We start from the raw sequence: 21,368 nt of genomic DNA on the forward strand, positions 1-21,368 counted from the left end.
CGGGAGGTTCTTACCTGAGGTTGTGATGCTCCTCACCAGGGGAGATATCAGTGCCTCCCAACAGGTGCGGCCCAGAGCCTGCGCAGCCTCATCGTCCGTCAGGAACCGATCTGCAAACTCCTGTTCATGTGACAAGGCGCGGTTCAACCTGCAACGAGACGACCCAGTGACAGAGGAAAGACCACCAGGGATGACGGTGTCTGCTCCCACCTGGTGCTACCTGCTGAACAGCTGAAGTAAGCGCTCCTTCTTCTCACAGATCTCCTGCCCCCAGCTGTGAGCTCGGCTGGTGTAGAAGAGGAACGTTCTCCGGCACAGCTGTTCCTTAAACACCGGCCAGAACGTCGGCTTCGGCCCCAGAACCTCCAGACCGCGGACCCTTGTGTCAATACCACCCTGCAGAAAGACTGCGCTACATGAATGTGGTGGGAGGCTGAGCACAGCAGCAGCCTCATGTAAATGCAGCAGCCCCACGCCAGCGCAGCAGCAACCCCACACCACAGCAGTAGCGCCATGCCAACGCAGCAGCCCCACGCCAGCGCAGCAGCATCTACACGCCAGCGCAGCAGCAATATTCTTACACCGGCCCAGCAGCAGCATTCACACACCAGCGCAGCAGCAGCATTCGCACGCCAGCGCAGCAGCAGCATTCGCACGCCAGCGCAGCAGCAGCATTCGCACGCCAGCGCAGCAGCAGCATTCCCACACCAGCACAGCAGCAGCATTCGCACACCAGCGCAGCAGCAGCATTCGCACACCAGCGCAGCAGCAGCACCCCAACACAGCAGCTCCGGGGCTGCACATTACCTGCTGACACCGCTTGATCTTCACCTGAAGCACCGGCCAGAAACGTGTGGCGTTCTCCAGGAGCACGACGCGGGAGGTGGAACTAGAGATGTTCACCTGATCATGAACAGATAGAAAAATAACAGCACATGAACAACAGAAAGCAATGATGACCTCTGACCCCAGGGGTACCCCCCCAGTACAGCAATAAGGACCACAGTGACAACCAGCACATAGTGCCACATGATATAAATCTGGGGGGTCCGCAGCCAGAGACGCCGTATTGTGTGGACATGACTGACCGCGTTCAGCTCCGTGCTGATATTGGACGCGTTCTCTCCACCCATAACGAGCACCCGGGCCGGCATGTAACTGGAGTCCTCACTGGCCACGACCATCAGCAACTGCCTGCAGGGGGCGCACAGACCTGTGTTATATACATGTATCCAGAGTGCAGGTCCCCGCCCCACGCCAAGCGCCACATCTCACCGGATCACCACTCCGCGGTGCATGAAGATGTTGATATAATGGGAGCCGGTGCTCCCACTCGATTCCCAGTACGACTTGGGGTTCCCGTCCGTTAGTTTGTTGGCACGATGTGGGTTTGAGGACACTTCCATCTTCGTCCAACATTTGTCTTCTTTCTGCCCAGCCCAGGACTCTGCAGGTACAGAGAATTTAGTGTAGCTTCTGGGGAAAGAGGAGTTCTGCTCTGCAGTAACATAATGCAGCACAGATTGCAGACAAATGGTACTGAACAATGGACCCTTCACAAGAGCTTACAATCTATGAGGGATCGGGGGAATACTACATGAAGAGCTGCTGGCATTCTACGGCTCCACCATCCTTTGTAATAAATAGGGCAGGACACGAAGCTCTGCAGTCACCCATGGGTGCGAGGGGGAAACTGATGGGGAAAGAGGAACTGAGCAAAACGTAACTGTCACGATATTCTATGAAATATAATATGATTTTGTAGCTGCGGGCTAACCATCCCTTCCCCCCTTCTCTCTCTGGCTCCCTTTGTTTCTGAATGTGTGTGTAGAAGAGCTTCTATGGCTTCTTGCTGCATTCCTGACTTTCAGCTCCCAAATCCCTCATGCCCCTCCTATAGGAATTTTTACGATCGGTATAGATGCATAGACAGTTGTACCAGCTTAAACTGGTTGGATCTCCCTTGTAAACTATGAAGCCTTTTGTCCAAAAATAGCAAGATATTGGGCCAACGATTTAGGCTAGGAAAATAATGAGTACATATTGCTAAAGTCCATCGGCGCATCTATCCATCACTGTAAGCAGGAACCTCCAAGTCCAACAGGGACATAGTACGGATTTCTCTGGAACTGAGTGTCCCTACTAGCCTGACTTTAGTATCTATAGAGAGCATATCTTAATACAAGATGAATGCTGGGTGTGTTATGATCCTGACATGTTCTGTAGCGGAGTTTCAGGCATTAAACAAACTTGTGTTAAATCTAGTAAGACTGAAGAGATAGGAGGGTCTGGGTAAGCCAACGCTGTTGGTGATGTCACGGGCTGCGGTTTATAAGTTTCTGCCAGACCCCCAGCAGTTAGTTTTGACCTGAGGAGCCTGACTGCCAGTCCTGATGTATTGGGACATATGGGAACTAGCCTGGTTGCCTGCAATGTCCTGAACACATGTAAGTGTTAATTTCTCATTTAACCCCTGTTATTTTTATAATTACTTTGTACATATTCTCAATTGCCTCATATTGTAACATCTTTTATAGCTTTTCATAAACACTGCCTAATTTTAATGGAGTAAAATATTTAAAATACTAGATTTGTTCTTCCTGTTCTAAAATGTACCCTAAGTCTTCTGAAGGGAATTACGCTACTGTTTTGGGTTGGCTTCAGACCCGTTTAATCGAAGCTGGTGGCAGCATACCTTTGTACTGGGTAGTTGGGAGTCATTGTAGCGACTGCGGCGTTGATAATTATTGTTCCTGCCTGAGTGGGAGTAGTTATCGTGTCACTGCAGCGTGCCCAATAGCCAGTACATGGCAGGCAGCCTTTCTGGTGACTAATTACCCTAGCTGCAGTATCTAATCTGACCTGAGAGTAAGGGGGGCACCAGAGAGCTGCAAGTTTCAAGTGGAACTGTAAGTGGGATATACATAAATCCCTGCAGTTTGTGGTATATTGAAGAGCAGTGGGATACCTAGAATAAGCCCCTGCTGTAAACTAAGAGGTCAATAGCCTTGTGTGTGTTTCCATCACATTGTAGCAGTAGAGGGATAAATAAGATAAGCCCCCCCTGCACATGTGATAGCCGTCTGTTGGCCTAAAGTCACCCCGATCTGTGACGTGGGGGTGACGGTCACGGTGTGAATCGTGACAGATTGGTGGCAGCGGTGTGGATTCGTGACAGTAACAGACCGAAATGCTGCTACAATCGGCTGCTGCAAAACATACTGCATGTTCTTAGGAGATAAAACTATGGACACTGAGAAGTAACATGATAGAAAGGGTCCTCCCGAGGAATGGTGCAGGACCATCAGGACTGCCAGGCTCAGTACACTGAGAAGATCGCCCTAATGCTGCCATTACATTCACTTTTACACAGGAACAAATGATCAACTTTATACAAATACTGCAGAGGTTTAAAATGTTCCTCCTATTGGAAAACAAAACCTAATGGGGCAACGGTGGGAAATCAGGTTGTCATGTCTCGATACAGCAAATGTAATGTCAGCAGCGCATCCCTGCTGGTGATCATCACAAGTGACTGACCCTACGAGGCTGGAAGACAGAAGAGGAGGAGATGTAGGGTGGTGCAACACTGTGGAGAGGATGGGTAGGCGGTAGACAGAGATGAGAAGGAGATGTAGGGTGGTGTAGCACTGTGAAGACTATGGGTAGGTGGTATACAGATGAAGACGAGATGTAGGGTGGTGTAGCACTGTGTAGAGGATGGGTAGGTGGTAGAAACATGAGGAGGAGATGTTGGGCAGTGCAGCACTGTGGAGCAGACGGGTAGGTGGTAGACAGAGATGAGGAGGAGATGCAGGGTGGTGCAGCACTGTGGAGAGGACGGGTAGGTGGTAGAAACATGAGGAGGAGATGTTGGGCAGTGCAGCACTGTGGAGCGGATGGGTAGGTGGTAGACAGAGATGAGGAGGAGATGCAGGGTGGTGCAGCACTGTGGAGAGGACGGGTAGGTGGGAGACAGATGAGGAGGAGCCGCAGAGCAGTGCAGCACTGTGGAGAGGACAGGTAGGTGGGAGACAGATGAAGAGCCGCAGAGCGGTGCAGCACTGTGGAGAGGACAGGTAGGCGGTAGACAGAGATGAGGAGGAGATGTAGGGTGGTGCAGCACTATGAAGAGGACGGGTAGGTGGTAGACAGAGATGAGATGTAGAGCAGTGCAGCACTGTGGAGAGGACGGGTATGTGGTAGACAAGAAATGAGGAGGAGATGTAGGGCGGTGCACACTGTGGAGAAAACAGGTAGGTGGTAGACAGAGATGAGGAGGAGATGTTGGGCGTTGCGGCACTATGGAGAGGACGGGTAGGTGGTAGACAGATGAGGAGGAAATGTAGGGTGGTGTAGCACTGTGGAGAAGATGATTAGGTGGTATACAGATGAGGAGGATATGTAGGGTGGTGTAGCACTGTGGAGAGGATAGGTAGGTGGTATACAGATGAGGAGGAGATGTAGGGTGGTGCAGCACCGTGTAGAGGATGGGTAGGTGGTAGACAGAGATGAGGAGGAGATGTTGGGCGGTTCAGCACTGTGGAGAGGACGAGTAGGCAGTATACAGAGATGAGGAGGAGATGTAGGGTGGTGTAGCACTGTGGAGAGGATAGGTAGGTGGTATACAGATGAGGAGGAGATGTAGGGCAGTGCAGCACTGTGAAGCGGACGGGTAGGTGGTAGACAGAGATGAGGAGGAGCCGTAGAGCGGTGCAGCACTGTGGAGAGGACGGGTAGATGGTAGACAGAGATGAGGAGTAGATGTAGAGTGATGCAGCACTGTGGAGTGGAGGGGTAGGTGGTAGACAGATGAGGAGGAGATGTAGGGCAGTGCAGCACTGTGGATCGGACAGGTAGGTGGTAGACAGAGACAAGTAGGAGATGTAGGATGGTGCAGCACTGTGAAGAGGACGGGTAGGTGGTAGACAGAGATGAGGAGATGTAGAGCGGTGCAGCACTGAGGAGAGGACGGGTATGTGGTAGACAAGAAATGAGGAGGAGATGTAGGGCGGTGCACACTGTGGAGAAAACAGGTAGGTGGTAGACAGATGAGGAGGAGATTTAGGGTAGTGCAGCACTGTTTAGAGGACAGGTAGAGTGGAAGACAGATGAAGAGGAGATGCAGGGCAGTGCAGCACTGTAGAGAGAATGGGTAGAGGGTGATAGACAGATGAGGAGGAGATGTAATGCGGTGCAGCACTGTGGAGAGGATGGATAGGGTGGTAGACAGATGAGGTGGAGATGTAGGACGGTGCAGCACTGTGGAGAGGAAGGGTACGTGGTAGATAGAGATGAGGAGAAGTAGGGTGGTGCAGTACTGTGGAGAGTACGGGTAGGTGGTGGACAGAGATGAAAAAGGCGATGTAAGGCGGTGCAACAATGTTGAGGGACGGGTAGGTGGTAGACAGATGAGGAGGAGCTAGGAGGCTCTGTCCTGCTCCTTTGCGGCCCCATAACCCAAAGTGTTCTCAGAGCAGGCCACGTACCCTCAAGTGTCCTCAGTGTAGGCCCCGCACCTCCAAGAGTCCTCAGTGTAGGCCCCATACCCCCAAGTGTCCTCAGTGTAGGCCACATATCCCCAAGTGTCCTCAGTATAGGCCCTGCACCTTCATCCTCAGTGCAGGCCCCACACCTCCAAGTGTCTTCAGCGCAGGCCACGTCCCTCCAAGAATCTTCAGCGCAGGCTGCGTACCCCCAAGTGTTCTCAGTGTAGGTCGCAAACCCCCAAGTGTCCTCAGTATAGGCCACATATCCCCAAGTGTCCTCTGTGTAGGCCAGATACCCTCAATTGTCCTCAGTGTAGGCCCTGTACTCCCAAATGTCCTCAGTGTAGGTCACATACCCCCAAGTGTACTCAGTGTAGGCAGCATACCGTCAAGTGTCCTCAGTGTAGGCCCTGCACCCCCAAGTGTCCTCAGTGTAGGCCACATACCCCCAAGTGTCCTCAGTGTAGGCCACATACCCTCAATTGTCCTCAGTGTAGACTCCCAAGTGTCCTCAGTGTAGGCCCTGCACATGCAAGTGTCCTCAGTGTAGGCCCTGCATCCCCAAGTGTCCTCTGTGCAGGCCCAGCACCTCCAAGTGTCTTCAGCGCAAGCCATGTAGCTCCAAGTGTCTTCAGCGAAGGCCGCGCACCCCCAAGTGTCCTCAGTGTAGGCCGCGAACCCCCAAGTGTTCTCACTGTAGACCCCTGTTCCCCCAAGTGTCCTCAGTATAGGCCCTGCACCTTCAAGTGTCCTCAGTGCAGGCCCCACACCTCCAAGTGTCTTCAGCGCAGGCTGTGTACCTCCAAGTGTCTTCAGCGCAGGCCACGTACCTCCAAGTGTCTTCAGCGCAGGCTGCATACCCCCAAGTGTCCTCAGTGTAGGTTGCAAACCCTCAAGTGTCCTCAGTGGTGGCCCTGTACCCCCATGTGTCCGCAGTGCAGGCCCCGTACCCCCAAGTGTCCTCGGTGTAGGCCCCTGTACCCCCAAGTGTCCTCAGTGTTGGCCCAGTACCCCCAAGTGTCCTCAGTGCAGGCCCCGTATCCCCAAATGTCCTCAGTGTAGGCCCCGTACCCCCAAGTGTCCTCAGTGTAGGCCATGCACCTCCAAGTGTCCTCAGTGTAGGCCATGCACCTCCAAATGTCCTCAGCGCAGGACCCACACTTCCAAGTGTCCTCAGTGTAGGCCACATACCCCCAAGTGTTCTCAGTGTAGGCCCAACACCTCTAAGTGTCTTCAGTGTAGGCCCAGTACCCCCAAGTGTCCTCAGTGTAGGCCCGTACTCCAAGTGTTCTCAGTGTAGGCCCAACACCTCTAAGTGTCCTCAGTGTAGGCCCAGTACCCCCAAGTGTCCTCAGTGTAGGCACCTGTACCCCCAAGTGTCCTCAGTGTAGGCCCCCGTACACCCAAGTGTCCTAAGTGTAGGCCCAGTACCCCCAAGTGTCCTCAGTGCAGGAAGCATACCCCCCAAGTGTCCTCAGTGTAGACCCCTTACTCCCAAGTGTCCTCAGTGCAGGCCGTGTACCCCCAAGTGTTCTCAGTGTAGGCCCCACACCACCCAAGTGTCTTCAGTGCAGACCCAGTACCCCCAAGGGTCCTCAGTGCAGGAAGTGTACCCCCAAGTGTCCTCAGTTTAGGCGCTGTACCCCAAAGTGTCCTCAGTGCAGACCCAGTACCCCCAAGGGTCCTCAGTACAGGAAGCGTACCCTCAAGTGTCCTCAGTGTAGATCCCGTACCCCCAAGTGTCCTCAGTGCAGACCAAGTACCCCTGTCATGATAATGTAAAAATGTCATATTGTGAGTTAAGTTCCAGAAGGTTCCATGGCAGACACATGCTGTGGGCCATTCCGACCCCCCCTCTTCTCACTCTGCCTGCTGCCTGTATGCGTGTGAATCCTAAACCCCTCATTTCACCCCTCCCACAAGAATTTATATGGTTCTATGCTGCGGGCAGACCAGTCTCCCTAAACTACTCATTCCCTCCTCCCGCATAATACCGTCAGGGTTTGGTATAGCCACTTCCAGACTGCATGGGTCTCTTTGTTCTATTAAAGGGATATATATTGGCACTGATCCGGGCTAGAGATATGAGAATTATATATTCCGGATGTCCATCGATAGATCTATAACCCCCTGAAACCGCTAGAAGCTAAACCCAACGAGTGCAAAGCGTGGATTTCTCCGTAAGCGGTTCAGGTATTTACTCTGTGTTTATACTTAAAAGAATCCCCATGATGTGGGGCCAATTCTGATCATCGTGTCTTTCGCATACGAGATCCATACAGCGAGCTAGGCATAAAAATAGTTTTCATAATTCTAAGTAAAGGAGAGGTTTCAGCCCCTCAGTGAGGTCACCACAGGGTGAGGGCTTTGGTTTTAGGCTAGGAAAAAACTGTGTGAAGCAGGGGTCTTCAGTGTCTTTTGACTGGGGTCTAGCTGCTGTACAGATGTGTGTGCATCCTTCACAGCACACAGCCAGCAATGATGATGCAATAACAAACTGTCGCGTTCTCTGAAGTGAATTACGCCATTGATTTGGGTTGGCTCCGGACCCGTTAATACTTGGAAAATAGGAGCTGGTGGCAGCAGAATTTGTCCTGTGTGTTTGGGAGGCTTTGTAGTGACGGCGGCGTTGATAATTATTGTTCCCGCCTGAGTGGGAGTAGTTAAATCGCCCTCGTAATTACCCTGGGTGCAGTACCCTGACTGACCTGAGGGTAAGGTAGGCGCCAGAGAGCTGCAAGTTCCAAACCGGAATTAGGAAGTGGTATGTGGATAAATCCCCTTCAGAAGGAACCAGGGGCAACCAAACAACCCCGGTTTGTGACAAATTGGTGTGAGTGGTAGGGATGATAAAGGTATTTTCCCTGTGAACCGTGACAGATTGGTGGGATCCCTGACATATCCGGTGGGATTTGTGACAACTCCCAAGGGTTCTCAGTGTAGGTCCCGTACCCCAAAGGGTCCTCAGTGCAGGAAGCGCACCCCCAAGTGTCCTCTGTGTATGCCCCCTACCCCTATGTGTCCTCAGTGGGTGTGAAGAAACACTCACTGGCACAAAACAAGCCTAGGCATAAATTCAGAATCAGCATGAAAAAGGAACTAGCTGGCCGAGCTCTCGGGTTTTGATGGACTGTGCAGTTTACTCCTGATATGTAAGCCTCCAGTGATGTCTTATTGATGCTGCACTCACTTTCATGCTTTTGTAACACAGGCAGGCCTTTCATGTTAAATGAGGCAGGACAATGATCGGTGGTGATCTATAAACAAGACCACATGGATCAGAACTCACCATGGCCAAGTGATCTCAGAAACACTGTGAAGAATGGGACTCTGATCTGCTGATGACGGCGCCGCTGATCATCGATCTCCTCCAGAATCATCTGATTGAAGAAGAAAAACAGTTACTGCTAACGACACTGAGGACCTGGAATATGGGGCAAACGCGATGGACTCAGGACGCCTTCCAGCTGAAGGGCCCAGCAGGGGCAGATCCTCAGCCAGTTGTTTTTTCTTGTGAGGAGGTCAGAAGCTCTTCAGTCTGGTCACTGTGTCACATGCAGGCACGTGGAGTAGTGAGGTAGTCACCTTATTCCACAGGTCAGTGATCCTCACCTGGAGGCAGGATGTCAAGACACTGCTGGATATCATCTTGGACACCCTGGCAGGCTCCTCATAGCTCTTCAGAAGGGCTTGTAGATCTGCTGCCACCTGGAAGTCGGAGCCATGTCTCTCCATCACCATCTTCAGAGCCTCACCGGCGTTCAGGCAGCACATAAGAGTGGCGCAATCCTTACTGAGCGATGCCAAACTGAGCAGGAAGTGTGCCACCTCCTGGACAAACTGTGACATCAGGGAAGGAGAAGGTTAATGCTACAACACACCCATGTAAAAAAGGTGCAGCGCCTCCATGGCCCAAGCCTTGTACTACACAACACTGTGTGTCATTCCCACCTCCTTCTCGCTGCAGTGTGTGGTCAGGGCACAGACACTCGGACGGATGCTCTGGTGCCAGGGAAACAGCTCCTCACCAGATAAACGAAGAAGCCCCTGCAGGATCCTGGAACCAGAAATGATGGCGGAAGTGAAGAGCCAAACACTATGGAGAGGCCCATAATATCTATTTATATAATTGTCTTGTAATGTTTTTATTTCCTGTTCCGTCCAGATGTCACCATATCCCAGAATTCCAAGCGGAGAAGTTCACCGACCGCCTTATTGGGACACCCAAGTGATGGGTGTCTCAATATGGAAACTGCTGCTGGTACCAACCTATTGCGTGGTACCACCAGCGGAACACCGTCACACCACACACTCTATACGCCGTACGCACCACACACACACACACACACTCTCACACTCACGCAGCCTCTTGCGCGGTACCACCAGTGGAACACCGTTGCGAACACGCTGCCGTCGGATCAGCCGAATGATTCACCGACTGCCGCCATCTTTGTGCAGGAGGAGCACATGAGCAGTTTTAATGTGACCGCCGCTATCTGTGTGCACAAAGATGGCGGCGGTCTGATTTACTGCGCCTGCGCGAAGTGTCTACAGGCAGAGAAAGCCGGTCACATTAAAGGGGTTTCCCATGAACAAAAGTTCATTTTAAAAATTGACTGTATCTGACCATGTACGGAGCATACCACATCTCCTGGGCAGGGGAGGAAGCAAAAGACAATACTGACATTACAGCAGGGGATCACAGTGGATTTATTCTGTGAGGTAAAATATTTCACTGACTGTTTTAAAAAATATTTTACCTCACAAAATGTCTCCTCTGTGATCCCCTGCTGTAATGTCAGTATTGTCTTTTGCTTCCTCCCCTGCCCAGGAGATGTGGTATGTTCGGTACATGGTTAGACACAGACAATTTTTAAAATTAACTTTTGTTCGTGGGAAAACCCCTTTAAAATGCAAATATCAACGCCAACATCGCTCCTCCTAAAAAGTACGCCAATGACAATGAAAGGAAAACAGCAAAGGCACAACCTCGAAGACAACAAAGGGCAAATGAGACTCTTGAAGAGCAACAGCATCTCTGGGACAAAAACAATGCACATAAGTATAGGCGTCAAGCACATGAGTCCCCTGATGTAAAAGTCATTAGATTATCACAGGATGCAATTAGGCAACAACAGCGCCGCATGCCAGCCCCCATCATGACATTACTGCCCTCCCGATGAGATAGCATCGGGTTTCCATCTAGTACAGAGGACACTGTCCTATAAAGAGGCCACACCCACCTTTAGCTTCTATATAGATGAGCTGCCTTCGTACAGAGTACAACTGTATAACGATGCACACCCATCTGCTGAGCCATGCACAAGGTCCGCCATATACAGACCCATGGCCTCCCTTCACAATAACATGTGGGGTCCGAACCTCCTTCCATAACAAACGTGGCCATAGTTAGTAACATAGTAACATAGTAACATAGTTAGTAAGGCCGAAAAAAGACATTTGTCCATCCATTTCAGCCTATATTCCATCATAATAAATCCCCAGATCTACGTCCTTCTACAGAACCTAATTGTATGATACAATATTGTTCTGCTCCAGGAAGACATCCAGGCCTCTCTTGAACCCCTCGACTGAGTTCGTCATCACCACCTCCTCAGGCAAGCAATTCCAGATTCTCACTGCCCTAACAGTAAAGAATCCTCTTCTATGTTGGTGGAAAAACCTTCTCTCCTCCAGACGCAAAGAATGCCCCCTTGTGCCCGTCACCTTCCTTGGTATAAACAGATCCTCAGCGAGATATTTGTATTGTCCCCTTATATACTTATACATGGTTATTAGATCGCCCCTCAGTCGTCTTTTTTCTAGACTAAATAATCCTAATTTCGCTAATCTATCTGGGTATTGTAGTTCTCCCATCCCCTTTATTAATTTTGTTGCCCTCCTTTGTACTCTCTCTAGTTCCATTATATCCTTCCTGAGCACCGGTGCCCAAAACTGGACACAGTACTCCATGTGCGGTCTAACTAGGGATTTGTACAGAGGCAGTATAATGCTCTCATCATGTGTATCCAGACCTCTTTTAATGCACCCCATGATCCTGTTTGCCTTGGCAGCTGCTGCCTGGCACTGGCTGCTCCAGGTAAGTTTATCATTAACTAGGATCCCCAAGTCCTTCTCCCTGTCAGATTTACCCAGTGGTTTCCCGTTCAGTGTGTAATGGTGATATTGATTCCTTCTTCCCATGTGTATAACCTTACATTTATCATTGTTAAACCTCATCTGCCACCTTTCAGCCCAAGTTTCCAACTTATCCAGATCCATCTGTAGCAGAATACTATCTTCTCTTGTATTAACTGCTTTACATAGTTTTGTATCATCTGCAAATATCGATATTTTACTGTGTAAACCTTCTACCAGATCATTAATGAATATGTTGAAGAGAACAGGTCCCAATACTGACCCCTGCGGTACCCCACTGGTCACAGCGACCCAGTTAGAGACTATACCATTTATAACCACCCTCTGCTTTCTATCACTAAGCCAGTTACTAACCCATTTACACACATTTTCCCCCAGACCAAGCATTCTCATTTTGTGTACCAACCTCTTGTGCGGCACGGTATCAAACGCTTTGGAAAAATCGAGATATACCACGTCCAATGACTCACCGTGGTCCAGCCTATAGCTTACCTCTTCATACAAACTGATTAGATTGTAAATCACCCCCAACACTGTACCATAAGGCCCCGGATTGCCTCCAGAGCCCCGCACGGAACTCCGGCTCGCCTCCACCGTGCCACAGCTTGCCTACACTGTGCAACATGGGCCCAGATCGCCTCCAGAGCACCACACGGGACGCCATGTCGCCCCCTCGGCGCCACACAGGGACTCAGCTTGCATCTTCGGAGCCACAGTACCTGTACACACAGAGCTGCAACTCCTGCTCACTCCAGAGCTGCTCGAGGCTGGAGAGAAGCTGCAGGAAGAAGTCGGTGTCTGTGAGGAGCTGGGAGACATCACAAGGCAGAGAGGAGGTGTCACCACAGACACAGCGCTCCAGCGACGGCAGCAACTCCCGGCACAGACGCACGTCCTTCAGACTGTGGAGCAGAGACGCCACATCCATGTCTGGAAGAGGCAAAACTTGGCCAATCTCTGAAAGAAGCAAAAACACAACAGAGACTAAGTATCCAAGGGGCACGAGAGGAGGCACAGGAGGAGAAAGACGTGCGGAACACTAGGAGGAGAACGAGGTGACGAATGGGAGGAGGACACCAACGAGGCGACGAATGGTAGAAGGAAGCCAACGAGGTGAGGAACGGGAGGAGGCCAAAGAGGCGAGGAACGGGAGGAGGCCAACGAGGCGAGGAACGGGAGGAGGAGGCCAACGAGGTGACGAACGGGAGGAGGAGGCTAACGTGGCAAGGAACGGGAGGAGGAGGCCAACGAGGCGAGGAACGGGAGGAGGAGGCCAACGAGGTGAGGAACGGGAGGAGGAGGCTAACGTGACAAGGAATGGGAGGAGGACACCAACGAGGCGACGAATGGCAGAAGGAAGCCAACGAGGTGAGGAACAGGAGGAGGCCAAAGAGGCAAGGAACGGGAGGAGGCTAACGAGGCGAGGAACGGGAGGAGGAGGCCAACGAAGTGAGGAACGGGAGGAGGCCAAAGAGGCGAGGAACGGGAGGAGGAGGCCAACGAGGTGAGGAACGGGAGGAGGCCAAAGAGGCGAGGAACGGGAGGAGGAGGCCAACGAGGCGAGGAACGGGAGGAGGAGGCCAACGAGGTGACGAACGGGAGGAGGAGGCTAACGTGGCAAGGAACGGGAGGAGGAGGCCAACGAGGCGAGGAACGGGAGGAGGAGACCAACAAGGCGACGAATGGCAGAAGGAAGCCAACGAGGTGAGGAACGGGAGGAGGCCAAAGAGGCGAGGAATGGGAGAAGGAAGCCAACGAGGTGAGGAACGGGAGGAGGAGGCCAATGAGGTGACGAACGGGAGGAGGAGGCTAACATGGCAAGGAACGGGAGGAGGAGGCCAACGAGGCGAGGAACGGGAGGAGGAGGCCAATGAGGTGAGGAACGGGAGGAGGAGGCTAACGTGGCAAGGAATGGGAGGAGGACAGCAACGAGGCGACGAATGGCAGAAGGAAGCCAACGAGGTGAGGAACGGGAGGAGGCCAAAGAGGCAAGGAACGGGAGGAGGCCAACGAGGCGAGAAACGGGAGGAGGAGGCCAACGAGGTGAGGAACGGGAGGAGGAGGCCAACGAGGTGAGGAACGGGAGGAGGCCAAAGAGGCGAGGAACGGGAGGAGGAGGCCAACGAGGCTACGAATGGCAGAAGGAAGCCAACGAGGTGAGGAACGGGAGGAGGCCAACGAGGCGAGGAACGGGAGGAGGAGGCCAACGAGGTGACGAACGGGAGGAAGAGGCTAACGTGGCAAGGAACGGGAGGAGGAGGCCAACGTGGTGAGGAATGGGAGGAAGAGGTCAACAAGGCGACGAACGGGAGGAGGACAATGAGGCGACAAACGGGAGGAGGACAACGAGGCGACAAATGAGTGGAGGACAACGAGGTGAGGAACGGGAGGAGGCCAAAGAGGCGATGAACGGGAGGAGGCGGCCAATGAGGCGACGAACGGGAGGAGGAGACCAACAAGGCGACGAATGGGAGAAGGAAGCCAACGAGGTGAGGAACGGGAGGAGGCAAAAGAGGCGAGGAACGGGAGGAGGCCAATGAGGCAAGGAACGGGAGGAGGAGGCCAACGAGGCGACGAACGGGAGGAGGAGGCCAACGTGGCAAGGAACGGGAGTAGGAGGCCAACGTGGTGAGGAATGGGAGGAAGAGGCCAACAAGGCGACGAACGGGAGGAGGAGGACAATGAGGCGACAAACGGGAGGAGAACAACGATGCGACAAATGGGAGGAGGAGGCCAATGAGGCGAGGAACGGGAGGAGGCCAACGAGGCGAAGAACGGGAGGAGGAGGCCAATGAGGCGACGAACGGGAGGAGGAGGCCAACGTGGCGAGGAATGGGAGGAAGAGGCCAACAAGGTGACGAACAGGAGGAGGAGGACAATGAGGAGACAAATGGGAGGAGAACAACGATGCGACAAATGGGAGGAGGACAACGAGGCGACGAATGGGAGGAGGAGGATAATTAGGCCATGAACAAGGAAGGAGGTGATTAACAGGAGAATGAGAAAGACGGACAGGAGAAGAGGAAAATGTGATAAATAGGAGGAGAAAGGTGATGAAGAGGAGGAGAAAGTCATGCTGAAGTGGAAGAGAAAGAGATGATGAAGAGGAGGAGAAAGAGGCCATGAAGAGGGGGAGAAAAAGGATATGAAAAAAAAATCAGAGGGGGAGGACATAAAATCAGAGGAAGAGACAAAATCAGAGGGGAGGACATAAAATCAGAGGGGAGGACATAAAATCAGAGGGGAGGACATAAAATCAGAGGGGAGGACATAAAATTAGAGGAGGAGACATAAAATCAGAGGAAGGACATAAAATCAGAGGGGAGGACATACAGTCAAAGGGGAAGGGCATAAAATCAGAAGGGAAGGACATGAAAGCAGAGGGGAGGATACAAAATCAGAAGAGGAGGACATAAAATCAGAGGGGAGGACATAAAATCAGAGGAGGAGGACATAAAATCAGAGGGGAGGACACAAAATCAGAGGAGGAGGACATAACTAGCAGCTGGGTCTTGATACAGTGATCCCTTACTGTGTGGAAGAGATGGAAACTTATGTAAAATTGTGTCTCATACTTCCTGAGCAGAATTGTTAATATGATGGCAATCAGAGGAATACACAATATACCACGAGCAGATGACAGGTTCAATATATGCTAGTGTCACGATAATGTGATTATGTCATGTTTGAGTATCTACCTAAAAGTACATTGGCTTTTCAGACACACGCTGTGGGTCTTTCCGACCCCCCTCTTCCCACTCTGCTTGAGTGTGTAATCCAAAACCCCTCATTCCCCCCCCTCAAGAATTTTTATGGCTTCAAAGTGAGAGTACAAGTAGAAGCACATGAAAAGAAAAAAAAAACAGGTTTCTTTGACTTTGCAAATGTAAATATCATAGCACCGATTAATGATAGAAGTGGGACAAATACATTTTTTACATGGACTGTGGTAGAACTATCAGCCAGTGAGTTTTCTAGGTTCCAGAACCAGCACAATTGAGAAATGGATTACTATGGAACTGGGTCACCCAGCCACCGTATACTTAAACGAATCCCTATGGCACGCTGAGCATAACGACACGGGTGTCATCTTTCTACGAGGTTCCTACGGCAAGATATGTGGGATAATTATTTTTCATAATGCTAAGACAGGGGAGTATCCAGTCTCTAAGTGAGGTCACCACAGGGGGAGGGCTTTGGTTTTAGGCTAGGAAATAACTGAGGGAAGCAGCAGTCTTCACGTGTCTTTGTCTGGGGTCTAGCTGCTGGTTATGCATCTGGATATATGTTCGCCCTTCCCCTCAGCACACGGTCAGACATAAGATAAGATGACATAAAGAAATGTAGGTGATTTTTCAACGTTAATCCCATTTTATTTGTAATTGTATTGTACATACGATAATTGTCTTCATTATAATATCCTTTTTATACTTCTGTAAACACTGCCTACCTTTTTTGGAGTAAAATATATAATTACTAGCTAGTCTCTCCTTGCTCTATAACGTACGGTCACATCCTCTGAGGTGAATTACCCTTCTAATCTGGGTTGGCTCCGGACCCGTTAATAATTAAGGAATCGGAGCTGGTGGCAGCAGAATTTGTCCCGTGCAATTGGGAGGCTTTGTAGCGACCGTCGGCATTGATAATTATTGTTCCTGCCTGAGTGGGAGTAGTTACATCGCCCTCGCTGCAGCGTGCCCAATAGCCAGTACATAGCAGGCAGCCTTTCTGGTGACTAATTATCCTAGGTGCAGTACCGTGTCTGACCTGAGGGTAAGGGGGGGTGGGGGGGGCGCCAGAGAGCTGCAAGTTCCAAACCGGAAGTGGGATATAGATAAATCCCCTTCAGAAAGAATCAGGGGCAACCAGACAAATTGGTGTGAGTGTTGAGGATGATAAAGGTATCCTCCCCGTGAACCGTGACATATTGGTGGCAGCGTGGTGGGATTCCTGACAGCTGGTCTGATATATTAGACCTCACAGGCCCATAATCACACGAGCAGCACAGTAGTGTATATAACACAAGTGCTTGCAAATGATGAGAATCATATGAACAGGGGCCACCGATCGCCTGAAATCGCCATGTTCATATCTAAAGCACATGAAATAGACCAAGAATCCAGCGCCATAATCAGTAGAGCCCAACGCTACATAAACAGCGATAATTAGAGGGTTTCCTGAGGCACTGACTGAGTGCTCTCCCTGTGTATTGTGACCTGTAGCGCCACTTATGGACAGCTGCCGCGGAGCGGGGGTGCCACTTCTCGCTTATCATGGTGCTCACCTCCGCTGCTAGGCAGGTATTAGGGTAGGGGGGACCTAGGACCAAAATTGGGTTTGCATCAATATTTATTATTGTGTGTGGTTTGTCCTTTTTTGATATATCAAATACAATTACAATTTTTAAGGTATTTTATGCTTTTTCCTACTCAGATACACAAATACTCGTCCACAATCGCCACAAATATGTGACACTTGCACCAGCGTTTGATGCGGTTTCCTGATAATTGCCGCCGCCGCCGCTGATTCTTCTCTTTCTCCTCCACAATGGTATTATTAGTCCTCTCTAATCAGATGTTTCTTACTTCTCCTCCTTTTTTCACAATGCTTTCATGGATTTATCATCTTTAATGGGGTTTTGGTCTTTCTGTCTTTTCATTATGATCTCTGTATGTCGTCTACTTTTTAAGAAGAGTTTGGTAAGAACTTCAAATGGGCAATAAAGCTACGATTAAATACTACCACAGCGTGTAGAGAGTACTTCTCCAGCAGCATGGACAACTAGAAACAGCCATATCCTCTTACTCTTCAATAGATCAGGAGGGACAGGTGATGGTGAAGAGGAGGAAAAACAGGAGGAAAAGTAGATGAAGAAAGCCGTGAAAAGGAGGAAGGAGAAGTGATGGACTAAAAGAAGAGGAAGAAAATGCAATGAATGGATGGGGGACCAGCAAGAGGCAACAATCAAGAGAAAGAGGTGAAGATGAGGAGAAAGAGATAATTATCAGGAAAAGGAAATGATGACCACAAAGAGCAGGATGTGCTGGAAAATCCTGACAAAGAGGCAAGGTAGGTGGAAACACAGGAGAAGCAGCAGGAGGAACAGTCATAGCAGGAAAAGCAGGGACAGGCAAAGGTTAAAGCACCAGGCGAGGAGGCAACAGGTAAGATGTGAGAGGAGTCCGAAGAGGAGGCAGCAATGGAGGTAAAGGACATCAGAAGGTGATGAGCAGTAGAAAGTGGCACAGGACACGGCGGGGAACATCCGGTGGCATTCCTACCTTCGGTATCGGGGAGGCTCTTCTCCTGGCTGCTCTTCAGGAAGATGTCCAGGCGGCTGAACATGGAGTTGCTGTCTCCAGTGACGCTCTGAAGGACGGCAGGCAGCTCTCCCCTGGACAGCTGCTCGGACAGAGCTTCATGGTTCTCGGTTAACATTCGGATGACAAGAAGTCCATTGTAAACGGCGGTGAAGCACCTGAAAGGCAGAAGGTGGCGATGAGATAGGTGAGGCAGAGCTCAGTAGTGATAGGGTCGCTGATCTGAATTTACCCCTCTTTGCCCTGCAGCTTGCAGATGGCCCCCGGGATCGCCCTCAGTAGACTGGTGGAGCTCACACTTGCAGCTGAACCGATGCTGGAGAAGATTTCCTTCATCATCTGGGCATCTCCGGGATTCAGGTTGTAGCGGCGGGCGCTTCCTCGCAGGTCACAGCCCCCCACCCCAGTCAGCACCTTCAGGACCTGTCAGGGAAGGAGTGCAGGTTGGAGGATGGCAGCCACACACAGCTGGGAACGGACGGTGGGGCAGGTACTCACCGCCAGCCCAATGTGCTGAATGGCAAGCGAGGACTGGTGCTCCTGCATACAGCCCAGCACCGCCCGCACCCCGCCCTCTGTGGCAAACAGCACCCGCCAGTCATACTTGGACAAGATCACATAAGTCAGCTGCAGGCAGGAGACCACCACAAGCTTCTCCTTCATCTGAGATGCCAACATCTCCACCAAGCCTTTCACCATCTTCTCACTAAAAGTTAAATAGAAGGACGCCATCATCCTGGACTCCATTAGCTCCTTCCACCACGGACAATTGTCATTATTGCGCTTTAGTTTTTTCCTTCTCTCCAAAGAGCCATAACGTCTATACTTTCTGCTTGTTTTTGTGGGACGAGTCGTAGTCTTGAAAGACTCCATTCAATTTACTGCATGATCTCTGGAAAATGAGACTTCGTGGAGTTTTTTGGGCTTTGTGTGCTCAGCGTTCATTAGGATTCTCAGCGTTAACGCCGCTATGTGATGGATGGTTTTCTCATGGCGACTCCCAGCATTTCTGGTGCTTGGATTTTTTTTTCCCTTAGAGTATTTACCAATTATTTTTTCCTTAATCTCTTTATTTTTACATTGGGAAAGGGGGGAACCCATCCTTTGATGGTCCTTGGCTGCCATAGAAACTCATAAGTACCCCATAAGACTGAGAGCAGGAAATTGGGGCTAGCTCGACTGTCACTGCTAAAAAAAGGTGCCCGATGTGTAACACAGCTCCTAAGATTGATGCCGACCTGTGCCACACATGTATGGGAGATGCCAGCAAGGGGTTAATGCAGAAAGCTTAATGCTAATTAATATGTCAGTACACACCGAAACCAAGCAAACATCAGCTGACTTGTGCTGCGTTACATGGTCTTACTTTAGTGTGGAGTCTCCTGCAGCGCTCCCGCTCTCCTCATCTCCCGGCCTCCGCTGCATCGTGGTCTGGTCAGAATCCTTCCATTTATGCTTCAAGGCATCAAAGCGGACATTACATTCAAGAGCCCGGCAGCTCTCCAGCGACCTTGTAATCTCCACCTTCTCCTCACTGTTGGCTCCTAAAAAAAGGGGAATGAGACCATCAAGTTATAGCTGGGAGGGACACTGGAGGATGAGGAGGCAGTGATGGAAAACATCACACTAAAGGGGGAGTAGGAGGAAGCACAGGAAGAGGATAAGGAGGAGGTACCAAAGGGTGAGGAGGAGATGCCAGTGGGCAGGGAGGCGGCACCAGAGGCGTCTTCATTTAAAGATGAAGACGAGGCACAAGAGGACAAGAAGGAGGCACTAGAGGGTGACAAGGAGGCACCAGAGGGCAAGAAGGCAGCACCAGTGGGTAAAGCGGTGGCACCAGGTGGGGAGGAGGCATCATCTGATGGTGAAGAGGAGACACCAGAGGGCGAGAAGGAGGCACAAAAGGGCAGGTAGGTGGCACCAGAGGGTGAAGATTATGCACCAGAGGGCAAGAAGGAGGGATAAGAGGGTGACAAGGAGGCACCAAAGGCAAGGACACAGCGTCAGAGGGTGAAGAGGTGACACCAGATGTTGAGGAGGCATAATCTGATGGTGAAGATGAGGCACCAGAGGGAAGAAGAAGGCACAAGAGGGCAAAAAAGTGTCAACAGAGGGTGAGGTGTAGGCGCCAGAGTGTGAAGCGGAGGAGGCAGCAGAGGGTGAAGAGATGGTGCCTGGTCCACTCCCGTCTTACCCGCTATCTCTCAGATAATTCTCTTCTCAACCCTCTTCAACCCGGTTTCCGCTCTTTACACTCTACTGAAACTGCCCTCACTAAAGTCTCTAATGACCTACTAACAGCTAAATCTAATGGTCACTACTCAATGCGAATTCTCTTGGATCTCTCCGCAGCATTCGACATTGTGGATGATCAGATCCTCCTCACTATGCTCCGCTCCATCGGCCTCAAGGACACCGTTCTCTCCTGGTTCTCCTCCTATCTCTCTGACCGATCCTTCACTGTATGTTTTGCTGGTTCCTCCTCCTCTCACCTTCCCCTTACTGTTGGGGTTCCTCAAGGATCAGTCCTAGGCCCCCTCCTCTTCTCTTTGTATACTGCCCCTATAGGACAATCAGTAGATTTGGTTTCCAGTACCATCTCTATGCTGATGACACCCAATTATACACCTCTTCTCCTGATATCAAGCCTGCCGCCTTAGAAAACACCAGTGATTGTCTTACCGCTGTCTCTAACATCATGTCCTCCCTCTATCTGAAACTAAACCTGTCAAAAACTGAACTCCTCGTGTTCTCTCCCTCTACTAACCTACCTTTGCCTGACATTGCCATCTCCGTGTGCAGTTCCACCATTACTCCAAAGCAACATGCCCGCTGCCTTGGGGTCATCCTTGATTCTGACCTTTCATTCACCCCCCACATCCGATCACTGGCTCGCTCTTCTTATCTGCATCTGAAAAACATTTCTAGAATTCGCCCTTTTCTTACTTTCGACTCTGCAAAAACTCTTACTGTTTCACTTATTCATTCTCGTCTGGACTATTGTAATTCTCTACTAATCGGCCTCCCTCTTACCAAACTCTCCCCGCTCCAATCTGTCCTGAATGCTGCTGCCAGGATCATATTCCTCACCAACCGTTACACCGATGCCTCTACCCTGTGCCAGTCATTACACTGGCTACCCATCCACTCCAGAATCCAGTACAAAACTACTACCCTCATCCACAAAGCACTCCATGGCTCAGCACCACCCTACATCTCCTCCCTGGTCTCAGCCTACCACCCTACCCGTGCCCTCCATGGCTCAGCACCACCCTACATCTCCTCTCTGGTCTCAGTCTACCACCCTACCCGTGCCCTCCGCTCCGCTAATGACCTCAGGTTAGCATCCTCAATAATCAGAACCTCCCACTCCCATCTCCAAGATGTTTCACATGCTGCA

The 21,368-nt window shown here is 50.9% G+C and overlaps 1 protein-coding gene across 1 annotated transcript in view; it reads right to left on the minus strand.

Annotated features, from left to right (window-relative positions):
• LOC138681015 (cullin-9-like) overlaps nucleotides 1–21,368 on the minus strand; it is a 253,108-nt gene that overhangs the window by 69,465 nt on the left and 162,275 nt on the right. The window contains exons 8-20 of the mRNA XM_069768204.1: nucleotides 19,335–19,512; nucleotides 18,467–18,674; nucleotides 18,201–18,391; nucleotides 17,930–18,126; nucleotides 12,368–12,605; nucleotides 9,441–9,546; nucleotides 9,102–9,329; nucleotides 8,779–8,869; nucleotides 1,276–1,447; nucleotides 1,089–1,194; nucleotides 808–903; nucleotides 221–396; nucleotides 15–148 (exon numbers count right to left, since the gene is read on the minus strand). Of these exons, the coding sequence (XP_069624305.1) occupies nucleotides 15–148; nucleotides 221–396; nucleotides 808–903; nucleotides 1,089–1,194; nucleotides 1,276–1,447; nucleotides 8,779–8,869; nucleotides 9,102–9,329; nucleotides 9,441–9,546; nucleotides 12,368–12,605; nucleotides 17,930–18,126; nucleotides 18,201–18,391; nucleotides 18,467–18,674; nucleotides 19,335–19,512 (2,121 nt within the window). The remainder of the gene's footprint in view (nucleotides 1–14; nucleotides 149–220; nucleotides 397–807; nucleotides 904–1,088; nucleotides 1,195–1,275; nucleotides 1,448–8,778; nucleotides 8,870–9,101; nucleotides 9,330–9,440; nucleotides 9,547–12,367; nucleotides 12,606–17,929; nucleotides 18,127–18,200; nucleotides 18,392–18,466; nucleotides 18,675–19,334; nucleotides 19,513–21,368) is intronic.

Source organism: Ranitomeya imitator, chromosome 5, assembly GCF_032444005.1.
Source record: "Ranitomeya imitator isolate aRanImi1 chromosome 5, aRanImi1.pri, whole genome shotgun sequence".
Taxonomy (NCBI): Eukaryota; Metazoa; Chordata; class Amphibia; order Anura; family Dendrobatidae; genus Ranitomeya; species Ranitomeya imitator.